We start from the raw sequence: 20,126 nt of genomic DNA, 5'->3' as shown, positions 1-20,126 counted from the left end.
TTTCTCTTTTTGATTAGTGTCTGTCTCCAAAAATACAAAAGCTTTGCAACCACAGACTCAATATAAGGAAAGATTGGATTGGCTCAGGTGGCTGGATATTTAATAGCGATGTGTAAAACGATTAGAGCCCAGACAGAGTGGATGGTGAAGGATCTTCTTCCATTAGCAGAGAGATCAATAGCCATGATTTAAAGTAACGGGCAGAAGGGTGAGAGGCAGTTGAGGAGAAAGTTTTAATCCAGAGCGTGAAGAGTGTCTGGAACTCATTGTCTTAAATGATGGTGGAGGCAGAGACCCTCATCACGTTTAAAAAATGCTTAGATATGCACCTGAAGTGCCGTAACCCAGTGTTCTTCAAACTCGGGGGCACGACCCGCAGGTGGGTCGCGGGCGGGTGTCGGGAGGGTCGCGGAGCCGTCCTTCGCGGCGCTCCCGATCGCGCAAATCCCCGCGCAGCAGCCGGCTTTTAATAACGCCGGCTGCAAGTGGCCTTTAAAATGACAGCGAACGTGTAAAACAAATTTGGCCGCATTACGCATGCGCGCCCGTGCGCTGCCGCTATTTTTTTAAACGGTCGCAGCTTTTTGTTTTACAAGTTCGGGGATTTTATTCATTTATTTTATTCATTTAATTTTTTTTTTCATTTATTTTATTCATTTTATTTTACAAGTTCGGGGGGGGGGTTTATTTGATAAGATTTTACAGGAAAAAAATGCAGAACTTTGGACAGATGGAGACTCCATACTTTCCGACACCGGAAGGCTTCACCTTCATACAACAGGTTCTATTGGAGGAGTGTGTACGAGGGCCAAAGGGACCCAAAACCATTTCCTCCATTTTTATCAGCAGCAAACAAGGTAAGAGAAAATGGTGGGTCGCTCAGTTTGGCCGGCGTGGGTCGCAAAGGTCGGGCGGGTTGGGTCCCGAAGGTCGGCCGGATTGGGTCCCGAAGGTTGGCCAGTTGGTAAAAATGGGTCCCCGGAAAAAAAGTTTGAAGAACACTGCCGTAACCTACAAGGAGACAGGTGGGAAGGGGTGGGGAGTTGTATGTTGCACAGGGCAGGGGTGGAGGTGAGTGCGGGCAAGAGATGTGGGGATGGCTGGAGTGGGGTGGAGGGACTGCTCGGATTGTTTCAGGTGCCTTGGGAGGATGCTCTTCCTTTTCACTGACAAGCAACTTACAAGGGTTAACCTGCTGGGACTACACACTGATTTAACAGGAGGTCGAGGCCTGTGCCCCGATTGATGGCAGCAGGACGAAGCCCTTAATTGGGCCTGAATTGCTCATTTAAGGGCCTCAAATGGGCTGCAGGCAGGTGACCAACCTGTTGCTCTCAGCACCCATAAAATCATGTCAGAGGTTGGTGAGACGTTTGTGGGCAGACGCGGGAAATGCTGGGGGAAGTACCTGCGATGGCACCAGGGACAATGCCGAGCCAGTGCCCACTGACGTGAGCTCTCTTCGGAGGTTCGGTTTCACGCCATTCTGCCATCATGCCTGCATGGAAGGAGTTTCTGATGGGGTCGGGATGGGAGGATGATTCAGACAGAGGGACCAGATAATGAAATGTTAATATGTTTAAATGATGTCCCTGACGTTGAAAGTCAGGAAGTGTGTCCCGTCCATCACGGAGCGGTGCAATCACCTTTATGCCGACGTGGAATGTGACTTTGGCCTTCTCACAATGTTTTCCACTCCTGTTGTCGAACTCGCCCGACTCGATAGGGAGCACAAAATTCCAGCCTATGATCCTGTGCATGCAGATTTTGGCTGAGTCCAGGCAGGCTGTGAAGTCCTCCATGGGTAAAAGCAGCCAGCCAACACTCGGTATCTGGATCTATTCCCAAACAATCACCACTTGGAGCCAACTACCTGAGGCTAGCTAGCACCCTTGGAGCCCTATCCCAGCAGCAAGGATAAGAATGAGAATACGGAAAGACCAAATACATTCAAAGGGGAAAATTTCAGGGTTTGCGCCGATACTATGTGACATGAATGAGCAGCGTGGTCCTTTTGAATAGTACAATACAAGTTTCACGCAGAAGATCCAGACAGAAGCCTTCAATGTTTGAAGTTGCTGTTGGCATTCACCTCGGATGAATGCAGGTCCCAGCTGTATGTAAGTTTGAGGAGAAGACGTGTGTCTACAGCTGAAATTTGCATTTCTGTGAGCTGCATACAAAATCACTTGGCTGTATTCTGCTCCTCTGCCACAATAGACTTAAACTGACATTGAAAAAGCACTCAGTCTGGTGAGAGAAGGGATTTCCGGCTTCACTTGGAACTGAAGGATGGAAGGGTTCTGTTTGGAAATTCAGTGCTCATCACCCAGTGTACTGAGTGCCCCCAGGTCAGCTAAAGCACGTTTGCACACAGCAAAAAAAATGCACCTTGTTCCATCTCAGTGGTATGCACGTCCGCCCCCACAGAATACAATACTTTTTCATTTCCAACATCAGCCACCATACAGCTTCTTTGACCGAGATTGCCAAATTTAGAGCCACTTGATAACAATTTAGGAACACTCACAGTAAGAATTGCTGAGAAAAAGCTCAGTGTTAACACTGGATCCTTTCATAATGTGTTGAGCGCCAGCCTTGGCTCAATGGGTAGCACTCTCAGATGGCTGCGGGTTCAAGCTCCACTCCAGAGAGAAGAGCTCATGGTCTTGACTGACACTTCAGTGCTGCGCTGAAGCAGTGCTGCACAGCTAGGGGTGCCACCTTTAGATTGAAACATTAATCTGAGATCCTGACTGCTCTCTCTGGTAAATTTAAAGATTCCCTGGCTCTATTACTAAAAAATGCAGGGGAGCTCTCCCAGGGGCCTAGCGACATTTATCCTTCCCTGAATTAATTGATTAATTGATCAATTACCTCATTACTGTTTGTGGGACTGAGCTATGTGCAATTGGCAGCCACATTCCGCCACGTCGGCAAGCACACATCAAAAACCCTGGGAAATACATCCATAAAATCATGACGCTTTACAGCAGGCCATTCGGCCCGCCAGGTCTTTGCTGGCTCTTTGAAAAAGGTGCCCAATTAGCCTTAGCCTTTTCTCTTAACTCTGCAAATTGGTTCTCTTCAAGTATCCACCCAATTTGTGGGTGCCCTAAGGTTGTAAAAGTCGCTACATAAATGGTAGCTTGTTCCCTCTTCCAAGCAGTACGTGGAGAAGTGTCCATCCTATCAGTGTGGACTGGCTTTGTAACCTGATCCCGGGACAGGTCAGCTGAAGGTTCATTTAAAATTTTGAAATGCACACTGACTATCAGTGCCGGTATCAGTGGAGGCATACCTCTGTCCTCCAACAGCTCTGAGCAAAGTAGCTGTAAGTTATGTTGTGCCATTACAGTGCTGCAGCATTGATCTTTCTCTGATTCCTTCACTGGCCTCACACTAGTATAAATAACACATTTTCTTTGTTGCAAGAATGATTTAAATAACGTTTCTCAGATTTTGTCACATATGAGCTATTGTGGTTCTGGAACATCCATCACTGGAAGGGAAAAACAAAATAGTCCCACAGCGGTGGCGTGGAATGAAATACAAGACAACTTCGGTTTCCTCAATTTAATATTCCTCAGGCAGATTTTTAATGAGGTCACAGCAATAGCTAAATATATATATATATTTTATCTGTCACAGATGTACATTAACAAAAAAAGGAGCATCATTGCCTAATGAAGTGTGAACAGAAGAATACGCTATTAAGAAACGAATATTCAACAGCACATGCCAGGGAGCATGAAAGAAGTGGTATTGAGATACTTTATACCTTTGGAATTCTCAAACTCTGTAGTTAATTGCTGCTTACCCCAGATACAATCAACTCTCCTCCCAGGTTTTGGACTTCCGCCTTCACTTTGCTGCAGATGTTAAGCTGGTGACAGTAGAGTGCAATGCGCTGCAGGTAGGCCAACAAATCTTGCTTACAGGCCGAATCGGGACACTGAAAGAAAACAGCCAACAGCCAGGTTAGCTTTCTTTTTGTTCATTTTCAACTCAAAACACAAATTCACCCCCCCCCCCACACACACACACACACTCTCTCTCTCCCCACTCGCCAGCAGTCTGCTTCCTAGTTTTCCTCAGTCCTAAAAGGCTCTTCACTGTGAGAAGACAGTAAAGAAACTGCAAACGTCCAAATGACTTTGACATCTCCTCTTCGCTGCACTTACTTGGCAGGATGTTTGCCTGCTCCAGTCCATTCCAGATTTTTCTGCCAAGGCAAGTTGAATCCTTGGTTAAGATGAGGAGTCAGTGCCGGACTGCACAGTCAAAACTGGATGAATAAGTAATTACAGAGCAGCAATGCGCCTTTAACCCTTGAATGGTATTCGGACCTTTTGAAATTGTGTCAAATTTGAGCATTGCTTTATTAGTGTATAGTTGTTTAGGTATATACATATTGCAGGTGGAAAGAGAAAGGATTGTGCCTAAAAATACTTTTCATATCCTTGTTAGAAGGAATTAGGTGTAAAGACTGAAAGATGGCATTCATCTATTAGAAGCCAATGGGCCTTTAGGTTCCCAAATCTTTTCCTGTATTTTTTTTGTATTTTAAGTACCAAAAGAAAATTACAGGTGGAGGAAACGTAATGGGGAAAGATATTTGCTAAAAATTAGTTGTGTGTTCTGGCATTCTGGCTTTGCTTTATTCTTTGATGCAAGGCCAGTATTTAATAATAATATTAATAACCTTTATTGTCACAAGTAGGCTTACATTAACACTGCAATGAAGTTACTGTGAAAAGCCCCTTGTCGCCATATCCGGCGCCTGTTCGGGTACACAGAGAGAGAATTCAGAATGTCCAATTCACCTAACAGCACGTCTTTCGGGACTTGTGGGAGGAAACCCTCGCAGATTCCGCACAGACAATGACCCAAGCCGGGAATCGAACCTGAGACCCTAGCACTGTGAAGCAACATTGCTAACCACTGTGCCACTGTGCGGCCCCCCTTGCCCAATTGCCATTAAGAAAATGTTCTCAAGTCCTGAAGGTTTCCCTTGCGACGAAGGCCGGGATTTACTAGCCCTTCCCGCTGGTGGGATCCTCCTGTCCTGCCAAAGGCAACCCCCCCCCCCCCCACAAACAGTGGTTGCCCCGGCAGTGTGGCCAGCAAGCAAGGCAAATAGCCATTGACTTTGGAGGGACCAGAAGATCCGACCGGTGGTCAATGGGGAACCCCCTCCCCTGCTGGAAAACCCGCCGGGGTGTCTGGGAAATCTTGGCCATGGACACGACCATTGACAAAACAGCAGGGGCACCTAGCTGACAATATTGAACATTAAAATTGCTTGAGGCAGAAGATCGTCCATGATCGTATTGAATGGCATAGCAGGCTTGGGGGGTTGAATGGCCTCATGTCCATATTTCTTATGCTCTTAAAACTCGTTCGCGAAACATTTTCGAGGACTGACGAAAGGCAGTGATCTGAAATGCTAACGCCTTTTCTCTCTTCACAGGTGCCACCATGTCTGCTGAGCATTTCCATCATTTCCTATTTTTATTTGTGACTACCTTTATTGCAAAGCACAAAGAGATGGTCTGGAGTCAAGGAAGGTGCTAAAGAAATGCAAATCGATAAATCCTTCTTTCTGTTTGTTTATCTATGTTTTTGTCCTTCTTCCACTTGACCCAGGGGTCAATCTTCACCTAAATAAGGAAAACAAGATATGCATGTCCTGACTAAAATTTGCTAGCTTATAGCGAACTGGTTAGCTAACGAAGGAGAATACATTAGATATTCTTGCAGTTTTTCACATGATGGCTGAATATATAACAGGCTATTAATAGGATACCATCTTTCTCCTCACACATATGTTATCACTTGTCTCCATAGAGTTAGATTCCCCCTGGTATGTTCGTATTGAATTATCGTGCAGTATTTTAGTCCTTTACAAAACCAACTTGTTTCCTTGACAGAAATTTGTTTTTGTTCCAGTTTAAGGCCTTTGGTTTATTTTCTCCCTCGCATGAAGCCTGCAGTTCCTGGAGACTATGGCCACGGGCAATGTCAATGGATGGAAATTAAAACACTTGCATCAGACACAGACCCCAGTGGCGAGTTTAGAGACGTTAGAGGCATTTAGAGTGGGACTTCTTACTGCCTGGATGCTACTTGAAGCCAGTAAATGGGAAATTAATGCCCGCTTTAGAGACTTTACATATTCAACAAGTGGCTGGGTAGGGAGTCACCACGTGGAAAGAGCAAAACCTGCTGAGTTTGTTTCAGGCTCCGGATGAAAGTCTCTTGTTCAAAGACAGTCTGTGCCTGTTGGGGGACCCGGTGTAGGGAAAGCGGGAGGGTACTCCTGAGAGCCGCACCCCTGTCCTCCCTTCCAACTCCCATCCACAACCCCTCACTCATCTCCAACCTGGGATCTCTCATTGATCGTGGGCCTCTAGCGGGTACTATGCCAGCAGCTGCCACTGTCCCGGTGGTTCTAATGGCAGTGGAGAGCTGCTGGCCAATCAGAGTGGGACTCTCTGTCCCTGGGGACCTTAATTCAAGGGAAGGCTCAACACTAGTTGATAAAATGCCCGATGGGCACTTCATTCCATCAGGCCTTCTACATGGGCAACCCGATACTCCCTTCAGTTCTTCAGCCACTGGGTGGGCAACCCCGTCTCAAACATCAAATTCCACCTAATGTATGGGCGAGGAGTCAGACGAAAGCAATTCTCATCAGCAATTTAAGTGGATTTTTTTTAAGGTGAAATTAAATCATGTCAAGAAGAAATAGGATGGATATTTTTTTGAAAGCAAAATCAAAATTGGGCTGACAAATTATTGCAGAGATGGGAATTTAAAAAATGAATGAATTTGAATACTTTTTCCCCACAATGGGTCCTTATTCAGACCTGTTTATCAATATAAAATGATCATGTCACAGAGTTAAAGCTGAATGCCAGCTCTATGACTCATGGTTGCAATCTGTCCTATTTCGACCTGTGAATTTCAATTCCCAGTTCCCTTCGGGGATTTGGAAGATGATGGCAACTGACTTCTCAAAAGGTGAGAGGCAGCTCTCCTAACCTGCTGAAGGGCATAAAAGCACACACTTAAGTGTCTGTGAAAGGCCTCATTACAGGAAAATTAGGAGCTGCACTTGGCAGAAGAAATACTCAAATGATCACGCCAATTATTTAAATGGTAAATGTTAATGCCAGTTTCCTGCATTAAAAGAGTGGCTCCGTTCCACGAGTACCTCATTGGCTGCAAAGAGCTTTGAGCCATCCGGTAGTCAGGAAAAGCACTTTATAAATGCAAGTCTTCCTTTTTTACTTTATTTATAGATTGTGTGGCACTGTGCTACATTTCAAAATTGTGTGCTTGTTGAATTGATACGAGCAGCCTAAACATTAAAACCAAATAATTCAATCGCAATCATAAATTGACTGCAATCTGGTGAATATTCTGAAGGAAGCACGGTAGCACAAGTGACTAGCACTGTGGCTTCACAGCGCCAGGGTCCCAGGTTCGATTCCCCGCTGGGTCACTGTCTGTGCGGAGTTTGCACGTTCTCCCCGTGTCCGCGTGGGTTTCCTCCGGGTGCTCCGGTTTCCTCCCACAGTCCAAAGACGTGCAGGTTAGGTGGATTGGCCATGCTAAATTACCCGTAGTGTCCATAAGGGTTGGGAGGGGTTATTGGGTTGCGGGGATAAGGTGGAAGTGAGGGATTAATGTGGGTCGGTGCAGACTCGATGGGCCGAATGGCCTCCTTCTGCACTGTATGTTCTATGTAATCTATGTAAGTCTTTGTCGGATTACGAAGTAGATGTTGTGAATGACGGAATAGGCAGAGGGGGATATACCTTTGGCGGCCGATGGTGGAGGCGGCTCGCCTCGACTGCTGAAGGGATCATCTGGTCCCACTGATGTCAATGGTGTTTTGTGTGGCTCGCCCGTCCCACTGCCGGGGTGGGTGGGGGGCGCTGTTACCTTTGGCGGAACCAGAAGATCCTGTCGGTGTGAAGGGCCACCCTGGCATCTTCCCTCTATTTTTACTTACACTGGCCTCAATCGAAATAAAAGTCAGGAGAGATGTGAGAGGGCTGCCAGCTCACTTTCTACACTTTTACATGACAGTGCATAGCCACGCTGTATGGCAAGGTACCTATTGTATCTGGAACAACACCCAACAATTAGGACCAAAGGTTTTGAACATACCAACAGAATTCTAACTGATATTGCAACTTCAAGAATATACTTGCCTATCTTGTTGATGACATGTTCTAATTTTTTTGAGGAGCTCATCTACAAGTCACATTTGCACGATACAAGTGCCTGGCAATGGTCATCTCCTTCAAGAGAGAATCAAACAATTGCCCCTTGACATCTCGCTATGAGGGCCAACATACCATTAGCCTTCTTTACCGCCTGCGTGCAGCATGCTTACCTTCAGCGACTGGTGCACAAGGACACCCAAGTCCCGCTGCACACTCCCCTCTCCCAATTTACAACCATTCAGGTAGTAATCTGCCTTGATTTGCCCACTCTCCCAACCTATCCAGATTATGCTGTGGGATCCCTGCATCCTCGTCACAGTTCACTCTCCAACCTAACTTTGTATCATCTGCAAACTTTGAGATGTTACATTTTGTTCCCTCATCCAAATCATTAATATATATTGTGAATAGCTGGGGTCCCAGCACCGATCCCTGTGGCACCCCACTGTTACTGCCTGCCAATTTGAAAAGGACCCATTAATTCCTACTCTTTGTTTCCACTCTGCCAACCAGTTTCCTGTCCACCTCAATACATTTCCCCCAATTCCATGCGCTTTAATTTTGCACAATAATCTCTTCTGCGGGTCTTTGTCAAACGCCTTCTGAAAGTCCAAATATACCACATCGACTGGCTCCCCCTTGTCAACTGTACTGGTTACATCTTCAAAGAATTCCAACAGATTTGTCAAGCATGATTTTCCCTTCATAAATCCATGCTGACTCTGACTGATCCTGCCACTGTTTTCCAAATGTTCCGCTATAAAGTCCTTGATAATGGATTCAGGAATTTTCCCCACTACCGGCTTACTGGTCTATAATTCCCTGCTTTCTCTCTACCAGCCTTTTTGAATATTGGAGTGACGTGAGCTACCCTCCAATCTGCAGGGACAGTTCCACAGTCGAAAGAATCCCGGAAGATGACCACCAATGCATCCACTATTTCCAGAGCCACCTCCTTAAGCACTCTGGGATGCAGATTCTCAGGCCCTGGGGATTTACCCACCTTCAATCCCATAAATTTTCCCAGCACCATTTCTCTACTAATGTTGATCTCCCTCATTTCTTCCCTCTCACTAAACTTTTCATTCTCCAACATTTCTGGTATCTGATTTGTGTCCTCTTTTGTGAAGACAGAACCAAAGTATGTATTCAATTGCTCAGCCATTTCTTTGTCCCCTATTATGCATTCCCCTGTTTCTGTCTGTAGGGGGCCTACATTACTCTTTGCCAATCTCTTTCTCTTCACATATCTATAGAAACTGAGTGTCAGTATTTATGTTCCCTGCAAGCTTCCTTTCATACTGTACTTTCCCCTTCTTAATCAATCCCTTGGTCCTTCTTTGCTGAATTCTGAACTGCTCCCAATCCTCAGACCTCTTATTTTTCTTGGCCAATCTGTATGCTTCTTCCTTGGATTGGATACTATTTCTAATTTCCTTTGTAAGCCATGGATTGGCCCTCTTACCCATTTTGCTTTTGTGCTAGACAGGAATGAACAGTTGCTGTAGTTCCCCCTTGCGTTCCTTGAATGTTTGCCATTGCCTATTTACTGTCATCCCTTTAAGTAACTCAGGATGATACCATGAGCGCGATTTTATGGCTACGTTGCGCCCGAAAAGCAGCTTGCAGCAGCGCAGCGTGGCCGATAGAAGCTGGGAGACCCCGTTCCCAGGATCTACCCGGCTTGCAACGCCTCACGCAATCCAACGCGATCTCACGAGATGTTGCGATTTAAATCCCGCCCATTGTGAGCAGGATCACTTATGGGCAAATCTGCATCTTAAAGCGAGACAGCTAGTCTCACATTGATATGGCGTTTCCCAGGGTGCCCGAGACATTGGGATCTATCCCCTTCGCCTGGGAGACCTTGGGCGAGTGCTGTTCAGGAGTGGTCTCCACAAACAGGAACCAGATGGAACGGCACTCGTGGGGAGTCTCCCAGGGGATCGGAGGTCCCCAGGTAATGCCCTTTGGAAAGAGTGGCACTCTGGCACTGCTGGTGCCACCTTGGTACCCTGGCAGTGCCAGCTGGAAGTGGCACTCCCAGGTTGGTACAGCCAAGCTGCCAAGCTGGCATTTTTTGCGTGCTGGCGATTGGACCGGGGTGGCATGCGTGGGTGTTGGGGGGGGTTGCAGGGACCCTCCAATAGTGTATTGGGGCTTCGAGGGTGTCAGGGGTCCTCAGAACAGGAAAAAACAGACTAATTGTGGCCTTGGCTGTGCGTTCCCCATTGAGGAACCCTATCTAATCCGAGTGGTGTTTTATATCCTTGTGTTTCTCGGTGCTCGCTATAGGTCTTTGTTTCCTTTTAGTAAAATCGTGCCCCATGGACCCATGAGTTAGGTAGAGGTGAGCTATCCAGCATTCGATATTCCTCTCTTCCAGCTGTATAGATGTCAGGTTAGGACAGAATTGTGCTGAGTTACACACAAAACATTAACCTGTCTGCTCTCACCACAATCGCTAAATGATCTGCTGAGCCTTTCCAACATGTTCTGATATTGGTTCAGAGTTCTGAGTTTGAATTTATTTTTGTAATATTCAGTATTCGCTACTCTCCATAGTATAATAGCGTGCCAGTACTTGCTGCATGAACTCACATGTAACATACTTAAGTATGTAACGTAACTTAAGCAAAGTACTGCCAGCCCCCATGCAATTGGTGAGCCAATGCTTCCCAGTCAGAAGTAGTGAAAACTGGAGAGAAAAGGAACCAGTTCCCAGTACCAGTGTCTGCCACTTGTTTACATAACAGCATGGACACCCCTTCAACATAATTCATTGTTTGTGATGTTCCTGTGGGACCAGGTAAAGTGTAGTATAACTCCAAGTCTTATTATTTTTTGTAACACAAGAAGAGCAAATGTTCACTGTCACCATTGATAACGCCTTGGGGTCAGTGCAGTGAGCTTCATTCTGAGAGACTTCCAATTACATCTGAATTTGTTTGGGTGGAATGGACTCAGAATAGGGTCTTTATAGTCAGCTAGGTTCCCTCATACATTTCCTCTTGAGGCACCAGAGAGCAAAACTATAGGTCTAAAAAGATAGAGACTGACAGGCCCATCAACTACTGGTGTCAGATTGCAGGAAAGAGCTTTAAATGAGCAGGAATAAGAGAAACTGATCAGCAGCACTTGATGAGTGCAGGGTGGGGAGAACTGGACTGAATCAGACTAAGCAATGCTATTAAATTAATGGATGTTTTGTTGCTATGGGAGCTGGTTTTCAGTCTGAGTGAGGCAGTAGCAAAAATCATAACAAAACCAAATCACTGACTTACCACCAGAGGCCTCTGTGTTGCAATTTTCAGGAAGGCCTGGATTTAGGCAGCTCATGCTCCTGCCTGAACCCCTAGTGGCATAATTAATAATGATAATCAGCATCTTACAACATTGTTAGGGCCCTAGCGCCATTTTCATGTCAATCAACACTGTCGCAACTCACCCACTGTGATGAACGGTTACTGTAACACTGTACCCTTGTCATCATGTAAGATGATGTCCCCTTTAAGACCAGGCTTGGAACCCTGGGGAACTCCGCCTCCGGCTCCACCCATCTGGGAGCCTTGTGGGCAGTGCAGCTGTTAGCACACGTCTCGGCACTAGTCTAGTTCTTAGTTTATTAAAGCCTTCTTTACTGTTTACACTCCAAGTGTCATTATTGAGGGTACCACAATTTAATAAACTAAACTACATCAAGATGGATGCAGGCCTAAAACCAGAGAAGCTCAACCTGGAAGCATGGACACCGGAGGCAAGGGAAATGTTTAAATACTGGCTCCGATGCTTCGAGGCTTACCTGGACTCCTCAGAGACTCCCATCCTGGGGCCGCGCAAGCCGCGTCTACTCCATGCCCAGGTGAGTCACAGAATCTCCGCCACGCTCAAAAAGGCGACGACTTATGAAGAGGTGGTCGAGCTACTCCGCAAGCAGTTCGTCAAGCCTATCAACAAGGTGCACGCCAGGCATCTGCTCTCTACCTGCCGGCAGCGCTCGGGGGAATCGCTAGACGAATTCGTCGAGAAACTAACCGTGCTTGCCAGGGACTGTGACCACCAGGATGTGCCAGGGGAAGTCCATATGAACCTGCACATCAGAGATGCTTTCGTGTCCGGCATCCTCTCGACCTACATCCGGCAGCGGCTGCTCAAAAACAGGGCAAAAGACATCCAGGACACTCTAACGCTCGTCTCCTCGCTGGAGGTGGCCCGCCATAACTTGGGTACGTACCCCGCGGACTCTGTGAGCCCCCCCCGAACTTCCTCAGACTCAGCCATATTACAGGCCTGCGCCACGCGGCGACCCGCTCATCATGGGGGCACACCGTGCTACTTCTACAGGCAGGGCCAGCACCCACGCCCAGCCTGTTCCGCGATCTGCAGCGACTGTGGGAAGAAGGGGCATTTTACGAGGGTCTGTCTGGCCAGACCCAGGGGCCAGAAGAACAAAGAACAGTCGGCCCGAAAATCAGGCTCTCAGGCCCGCAGGCCTCGCAATGCGGCTGCGCACCGACCCGACACGCCCCGTTCTGACGTGTCATCAGCCTCGTGCGAATCATGGGAGCAGCCATCTTGTCGGTGGCCATCTTCTCGACCCGACACGCGCAGCCGCCGCCGGCCATTTTACGAGTCCGGCTCGGCTGAGGACTCCGACTACCCGCGAGTGGGAGCAATCACCCTCGACCAAACTCGGCAAAAACACCTGCAGAACTCTATGATGCAGGTCCAGGTCAACGGGCGCGACACTGCATGCCTCTTCGACTCCAGGAGCACGGAGACTTTATCCATCCTGAAACGGTAAGGCGCTGCTCTCTGCGCACCCATCCTGTGTCCTCGCATCCGGGTCCCACTCGGTACAAATCAAGGGGTAATGTATCGCGGATCTCTCGATCCAGGGCGCCAAGTACACCCGTTTCAAATTTTATATCCTTCCCCATCTCTGTGCCCCCCTGCTGCTCGGACTGGATTTCCAGTGCAGCCACCGAAGCCTGACACTGAAGTTCGGCGGACCCTTGCCCCCCCTCATGGTATGCTGCCTTGCGACACTGAAAGTCGCACCCCCCTCGCTATTCGTGAACCTCACTCCCGACTGTAAGCCAGTTGCCACCAGGAGCCGGCGGTATAGTGCCCAAGATATGACTTTTATCAAGTCAGAGGCCCAGCGTTTACTGGGAGAGGGGGTTATCGAGGCTAGCAACAGTCCTTGGAGAGCACAAGTGGTGGTAGTCCAGTCCGGGGATAAGAAACGGATGGTCGTGGATTATAGCCAGACCATAAACCGATTCACGCAGCTTGATGCGTACCCCCTTCCTCGCATCGCGGAAATGGTCAATTGGATCGCCCAATACCGAGTATTTTCCTCGGTCGACCTCAAATCCACCTACCACCAGCTCCCCATCCGACCAAAAGACCGCCCCTATACTGCCTTCGAGGTAGCCGGTCGGCTCTTCCACTTCCTCAGGGTGCCTTTGGCGTCACAAATGGGGTCTCCGTCTTTCAAAGGGCGATGGATCAAATGGTGGACCAGTGCGGTTTGCGGGCTACATACCCGTACTTGGACAATGTCACCATCTGCGGCCATGACCAGTAGGGCCATGACGCTAACCTCGAAAAGTTCCTTCAGACCGCCCGAGCCCTTAACCTGACCTATAATGAGGAAAAATGCGTTCTCCACACAACCCGGCCAGCCATCCTCGGCTATGTCGTGGAAAAGGGCGTCCTAGGTCCCGACCCCGACCGCATGGGCCCCCTTAAGGAACTCCCCCTCCCCCGCAGCCTCAAGGCCCTCAAACGGTGCTTGGGGCTCTTCTCCTACTACGCCCAGTGGGTCCACAAGTATGCGGACAAAGCCTGCCCACTCATGAAGACCACCACTTTTCCCCTCTCGGCTGAGGCTCAATTGGCCTTCAACCGCATCAAAGCCGATATCGTCAAGGCCACTATGCGCGCGGTGGACGAAACCATCCCCTTCCAGGTAGAGAGCGATGCATCAGACATCGCCCTGGCTGATACCCTCAATCAGGCAGGCAGACCAGTAGCGTTCTTCTCCCGGACCCTCACCGCCTCCGAGGTTCGACACTCTGCAGTCGAGAAGGAGGCACAAGACATTGTGGAGGCCGTGCGGCGCTGGAGGCTCTACCTAGCTGGTAGGAGGTTCACCCTCATCACCGACCAACGATCAGTCGCCTATATGTTCGATAACATGCAACGGGGCAAAATAAAAAACAATAAAATTTTGAGGTGGAGGATCGAACTCTCCACCTACATGTACGATATCAAGTATCATCCAGGGGAGCTCAACGAGTCCCCAGATGCCCTGTCCCGCGGCACATGCACCAACGCGCAGGACGACCGCCTGCAAGCCATCCACAATGACCTCTGCAACCCGGGGGTTACCCAGCTCGTCCATTTTATCAAGTCCCGCAACCTACCTTACTCAACCAAGGAGGTCAAGGCCATGATCAGGGCCTGCCAGATCTGTGCGGAGTGCAAACCGCACTTCTACCAGCCAGACAAAGTTCGGCTCGGGGCCCTTTGAGCGACTGAGCGTGGACTTCAAGGGGCCCCTCCCATCCACCAATCGTTATGCCTATTTCCTTACCGTTATCGATGAGTTCTCCCGATTCCCATTCGTCATTCACTCCCCCGACATGACCTCAGCAACGGTGATTAAGGCACTGCACAGCATCTTCACCCTGTTCGGTTTCCCCGCTTATATCCACAGCGACCGGGGTACATCGTTCATGAGCAATGAACTGCATCAGTGTCTGCTCAGCAAACGCATCGCCTCGAGCAGAACGACCAGTTATAACCTGCGGGGAAACGGGCAAGTGGATAGAGAGAACGCGACAATTTGGAAGGCTGTCCTTCTGGTCCTATGGTCGAGAAGTCACCCAACTACACGCTGGCAGGAGGTCCTACCCGATGCCCTACACTCCATTAGGTTGCTCCTCTGCACGACCACGAATGAGGCCCCTCACTACCGATTGTTTGTCTTCCCCAGGAAGTCTACCTCCGGGGTCTCGCTTCCACCTTGGCTGACGGTTCCGGGACCTGTTCTTCTCCGGAGGCACACGGGGAGCCATAAAATGGACCCCCTGGTTGAAAAGGTCCGATTGCTCCACGCCAACCCCAGTTACGCCTACGTCGAGTACCCCGACGGCAGGCAAGATATGGTTCCCCTCCGGGATCTGGCACCCGCTGCATCCCCCACTACAGACGCCCCTTCCCACGCCGCTCCCCTGCAGGACCCAGCACCCCCTACAACACACCCCCTCCCGCTCTAACCCCCATTGGTGAGCAGCTACCGCGCGCGCCCCCTAGCGCACCCGCCTTTACATACCCCGCCGGCGCCGGCACCGCTACCCCCGGCCCGCCAATTTCCCTGCGCCCTGTTCCCCTGCCCTGACCCGGACCGAAGCTCCGACCGCCGTACTCCCAGACGTACCTTCAACTAGGACGTCTGTGTCTGCCGCACCACCGGCCACCGCCCGAACTGAGGAGGTCGATGAGGACGATCCAGCCACCGAGACGGATGGACCTATGGGGCGAGATTCTCCGACCCCCTGCCGGGTCGGAGAATCGCTGGGGGCTGGCGTGAATCCCGCCCCCGCCGGTTGCCGAATTCTCCGGCACCGGAGATTCGGCGGGGCCGGGAATCGCGCCGCGCCGGTTGGCGGCCCTCCCCCCGTGATTCTCCGGCCCGGATGGCCCGAAGTCCCGCTGCTAGAATGCCTGTCCCGCCGGCGTGGATTAAACCACCTACCTTACCGATGGGACAAGGCGGCGCGGACGGGCTCCGGGGTCCTGGGGGGGGCGTGGGGCAATCTGGCACTGCGGGGTGCACCCACAGTGGCCTGGCCCGCGATCGGGGCCCACCGATCCGCGGGCGGGCACATGCTGTGGGGGCACTCGTTTCCTTCCGCCTTCGCCACGGTCTCCACCATGGCGGAGGCGGGAGAGACTCCCTCCACAGCGCATGCGTGGGGATGCCGTGAGCGGCCGCTAACGCTCCCGCGCATGCGCCGCCCGGCAATGTCATTTCCGCGCCAGCTGGCGGGGCACTTCCGCCAACTGGCGGGGCAGAAATTAGTCCGGCGCAGGCCTCGCCCCTCAAGGTTAGGGCTCGGCCCCCCAAGATGCAGAGGATTCCACACCTTTGGGGCGGCGCGATGCCCAACTGATTTGCGCCGTTTTTGGCGCCGGTCGGCGGACATCGCGCCGATACCGGAGAATTTTGCCCATGATGGCACTTCACCCACGCCGGACTCTTTTTTTAAACATGAACGCTCACTGTAACACTACCCTTGTCAGCATGTAAGGTGATGTCCCCTTTAAGACCGGGCTTGGAACCCTGGGGAATTCCGCCTCCGGCTCCGCCCATCTGGGAGCCGTATATAAGGGGCCGCCTTGTGGGCAGTGCAGCTGTTAGCACACGTCTCGGCACTAGTCTAGTTCTTAGTTTATTAAAGCCTTCTTTACTGTTTATACTCTAAGTGTCATTATTGAGGGTACCACACCCACAAACTGGTTACAGGGCAGGAAGTGACCATCTGCCACCGGGTAAAACTGGAAACAGGTAAATGCTGAGTTTTCACTTGCTACCTTCATGGACATTGAAACATCATAAACGGTCCTCAGTTCACTTCCTTATAGGTTGGTGAGCTCTTTACATGACTCATCAAGTTCAAACTGCTGCTCCGTTCATTCACCCGTCCCCATAACGTTTACACCCTCTCCTTTTACATTGTCCTCCACTAGTCTGAAGCTGAACCAGACTGTTTAAAACCTTGGTATTGTATTTGACCACAAGATGAATCTTCACCCGTACATTTGCTGAGACCAAGACGGCTTACTTCTATTTACATAACATTGCCCGACACTGCTCCCGTCCCAGTCAATGTGCTGCTGAAACCCTCAGGTTATTTTTCCGTGTAGAGTTGACATTTCAGTGTGCTTCTGCCGGCCTCCCATTGTCCACGTTTAAGCTCATCCAAATCTTTTCTGTCTGTATCCGACACATACTTAGTCCTGTTTGGACAAAGTCCAAAGATGTGCGGGTTAGGTGGATTGGCCATGCTAAAATTGCCCATAGTGTCCAAAATTGCCCTTAGTGTTGGGTGTGGTTACTCGGTTATGGGGATAGGGTGGAGGTGTGGACCTTGGGTAGGGTGCTCTTTCCAAGAGCCGGTGCAGACTCGATGGGCCGAATGGCCTCCTTCTGCACTGTAAATTTTTTGTTCTATGTTCATCCATCACCCTCCCGTGCTCGCTGACCTAAAATTCTCATCTTGGTTTTCAGATCCCTCCCTGGCCTTTCCCCAACCCGTCCACATCTCCGTGACCTCTTCCAATATGTGCTCCCCCCATTCTCATCTCTTACACACCCCTGATTTCATCATTGTTGGTGGTCATTTCTTCAGCTGCCTCAGCCCTAAGCACTAGAATTCCTGCCCTAAACCTCTCCATCTCATTTTCCTCCTTTAAGACACTCCTTAAAAGCTACCTCTCAGATTAACCTTTTGCTCATCTGCCCTAATGTGGACATACACAGTTTAGAGTGAGATTTTCTTTGATCATGCTCCTGTGAAGCACCTTGGAGCATTTCAATATGTTAAGGGCACAATACAGGCACGTTGTTGTTGCTGCAAGCTCACTCCATTCTTCGCCATGCTGAAATTCCCCTGCCCCAAAATGTCAGGGAGCTTCCAAGCAGTGCAATGTGCTGATTTCCCAATTAATTGAGCCCTTATCAATTCTTGCCCATGCATTATCAATGAAAATTGATAATTCTATATGTCAAACGGGCAGCACGGTAGCATTGTGGATAGCACAATTGCTTCACAGCTCCAGGGTCCCAGGTTCGATTCCGGGATGCGTCACTGTCTGTGCGGAGTCTGCACATCCTCCCCGTGTGTGCGTGGGTTTCCTCCGGGTGCTCCGGTTTCCTCCCGCAGTCCAAAGATGTGCAGGTTAGGTGGATTAGCCATGATAAATTGCCCTTAGTGTTCAAAATTGACCTTAGTGTTGGGTGGGGTTACTGGGTTATGGCGATAGGGTGGAGGTGTTGACCTTGGGTAGGGTGCTCTTTCCAAGAGCCGGTGCAGACTCGATGTGCTGAATGGCCTCCTTCTGCACTGTAAATTCTATGAAACGGCAGCCATTTCACTGGTGGTTTTATACCCTAATCCAGAAATGTGGTTCTGTTTATGATTATTCTGTTGTCAATTGTAATACTGCAACATGCGATGGATAGAAATTAAATGAAGAAGTTGTTTGTAGTTGAAAGAGTGCCTTAATATCTCTGAAGTGACCTAAGGGTTAATTGATAACTCGTATCTGTGTTGCGCTATAATTTTAAGTGCCATTGGCTGTGATCTCTTTTCGGGATGTCAGTCGCTTTTAATATAGCGATGACTGCAATTTCACAACATTTAATTCACTCAGACATAAATGTATCAATCAATCTCTCCTACAGATATAATTCTGTGTTATTTCCTAGTAATCAACTCTTGATTGCTGCGAGGGTTCTAAAATCAAACAGCAACGATTACGTCTGACTTTGCAGGGTAATGAAACATGCTAAACAATGGACTTCAGAGGTAGCTGGACGACCATATCCCAGCACCAGAATGGCTCAAAATGGTGGGGCTTTTATGGCAGAGACTACTTTGTTTCAATGTAAATAGTAAACATTGTCTGAATATCAAATAATAAAACAGCAGTGCTAGATGACACAGCACACAGGCGCACAAAATAAGAACTTTATCTCTGAGCGCTGACACTTCTATAAATTGTGAATTTTAAATTAGGCTCCTTGAAAGATGCAAAATTAAGTTTTTAAGACTTCAGTACAAAGAACAAAGAACAAAGAAATGTACAGCACAGGAACAGGCCCTTCGGCCCTCCAAGCCCGTGCCGACCATACTGCCCGACTAAACTACAATCTTCTACACTTCCTGGGTCCGTATCCTTCTATTCCCATCCTATTCATATATTTGTCAAGATGCCCCTTAAATGTCCCTATCGTCCCTGCTTCCACTACCTCCTCCGGTAGTGAGTTCCAGGTACCCACTACCCTCTGCGTAAAAAACTTGCCTCGTACATCTACTCTAAACTTTGCCCCTCTCACCTTAAACCTATGCCCCCTAGTAATTAACCCCTCTACCCTGGGGAAAAGCCTCTGACTATCCACTCTGTCTATGCCCCTCATAATTTTGTATACCTCTATCAGGTCGCCCCTCAACCTCCTTCGTTCCAGTGAGAACAAACCGAGTTTATTCAATCGCTCCTCATAGCTTATGCCCTCCATACCAGGCAACATTCTGGTAAATCTCTTCTGCACCCTCTCTAAAGCCTCCACATCCTTCTGGTAGTGTGGCGACCAGAATTGAACACTATACTCCAAGTGTGGCCTTCAGTACCTCCTGAATTTTTGCACAAACATTCGAGCTGAATGCTGCTTTCATGCAGATGGACATGTTTGTTTAGTAGAAATGCAGGGCTGTTTTCCCAACAATGACTTTAGTTCAACTGACAGCACAACATTACCGATGAAATTAGAATTATTTTAGTCGCAATTCTGGCTGTAGTGTTACCTCTATGCTCATAAACTGGTGTCAGGTTATGTCAGCAGTTGTACTCTCTCTGAACTCTACTGCAATCAAAGTGTTTTTTTCGTGACAGCACTTAGAGTCGGCAGCAATATTGTGGCGTGCACTGTGCATCACATAACTGTGAGGGTTCAGAAAGAGTAAAAGATGATGGGCGTCATTCTCCGACCCCCCCGCCGGGTTGGAGAATCGCCGGGGGCTGCAGTGAATCCCGCCCCCGCCAGTTGCCGAAGTCTCCGGCACCGGATATTCGGCGGGGGCGGGAATCGGG

At 49.1% G+C, this 20,126-nt stretch overlaps 1 protein-coding gene across 3 annotated transcripts in view; it reads right to left on the bottom strand.

Moving 5' to 3' along the window:
- Positions 1 to 20,126, bottom strand: part of ctnna2 (catenin (cadherin-associated protein), alpha 2) — a 1,959,617-nt gene that overhangs the window by 62,503 nt on the left and 1,876,988 nt on the right. For all 3 annotated transcript variants that reach the window (XM_072497636.1, XM_072497638.1, XM_072497639.1), the window contains one exon: positions 3,821 to 3,955. In XM_072497636.1, the coding sequence (XP_072353737.1) occupies positions 3,821 to 3,955 (135 nt within the window). The remainder of the gene's footprint in view (positions 1 to 3,820; positions 3,956 to 20,126) is intronic.

The sequence above is a fragment of the Scyliorhinus torazame genome, chromosome 3 (assembly GCF_047496885.1).
Source record: "Scyliorhinus torazame isolate Kashiwa2021f chromosome 3, sScyTor2.1, whole genome shotgun sequence".
NCBI lineage: Eukaryota > Metazoa > Chordata > Chondrichthyes > Carcharhiniformes > Scyliorhinidae > Scyliorhinus > Scyliorhinus torazame.
Note: the sequence above shows the minus strand (reverse complement) of the source record. Positions and strands in the feature narration are given on the sequence as shown.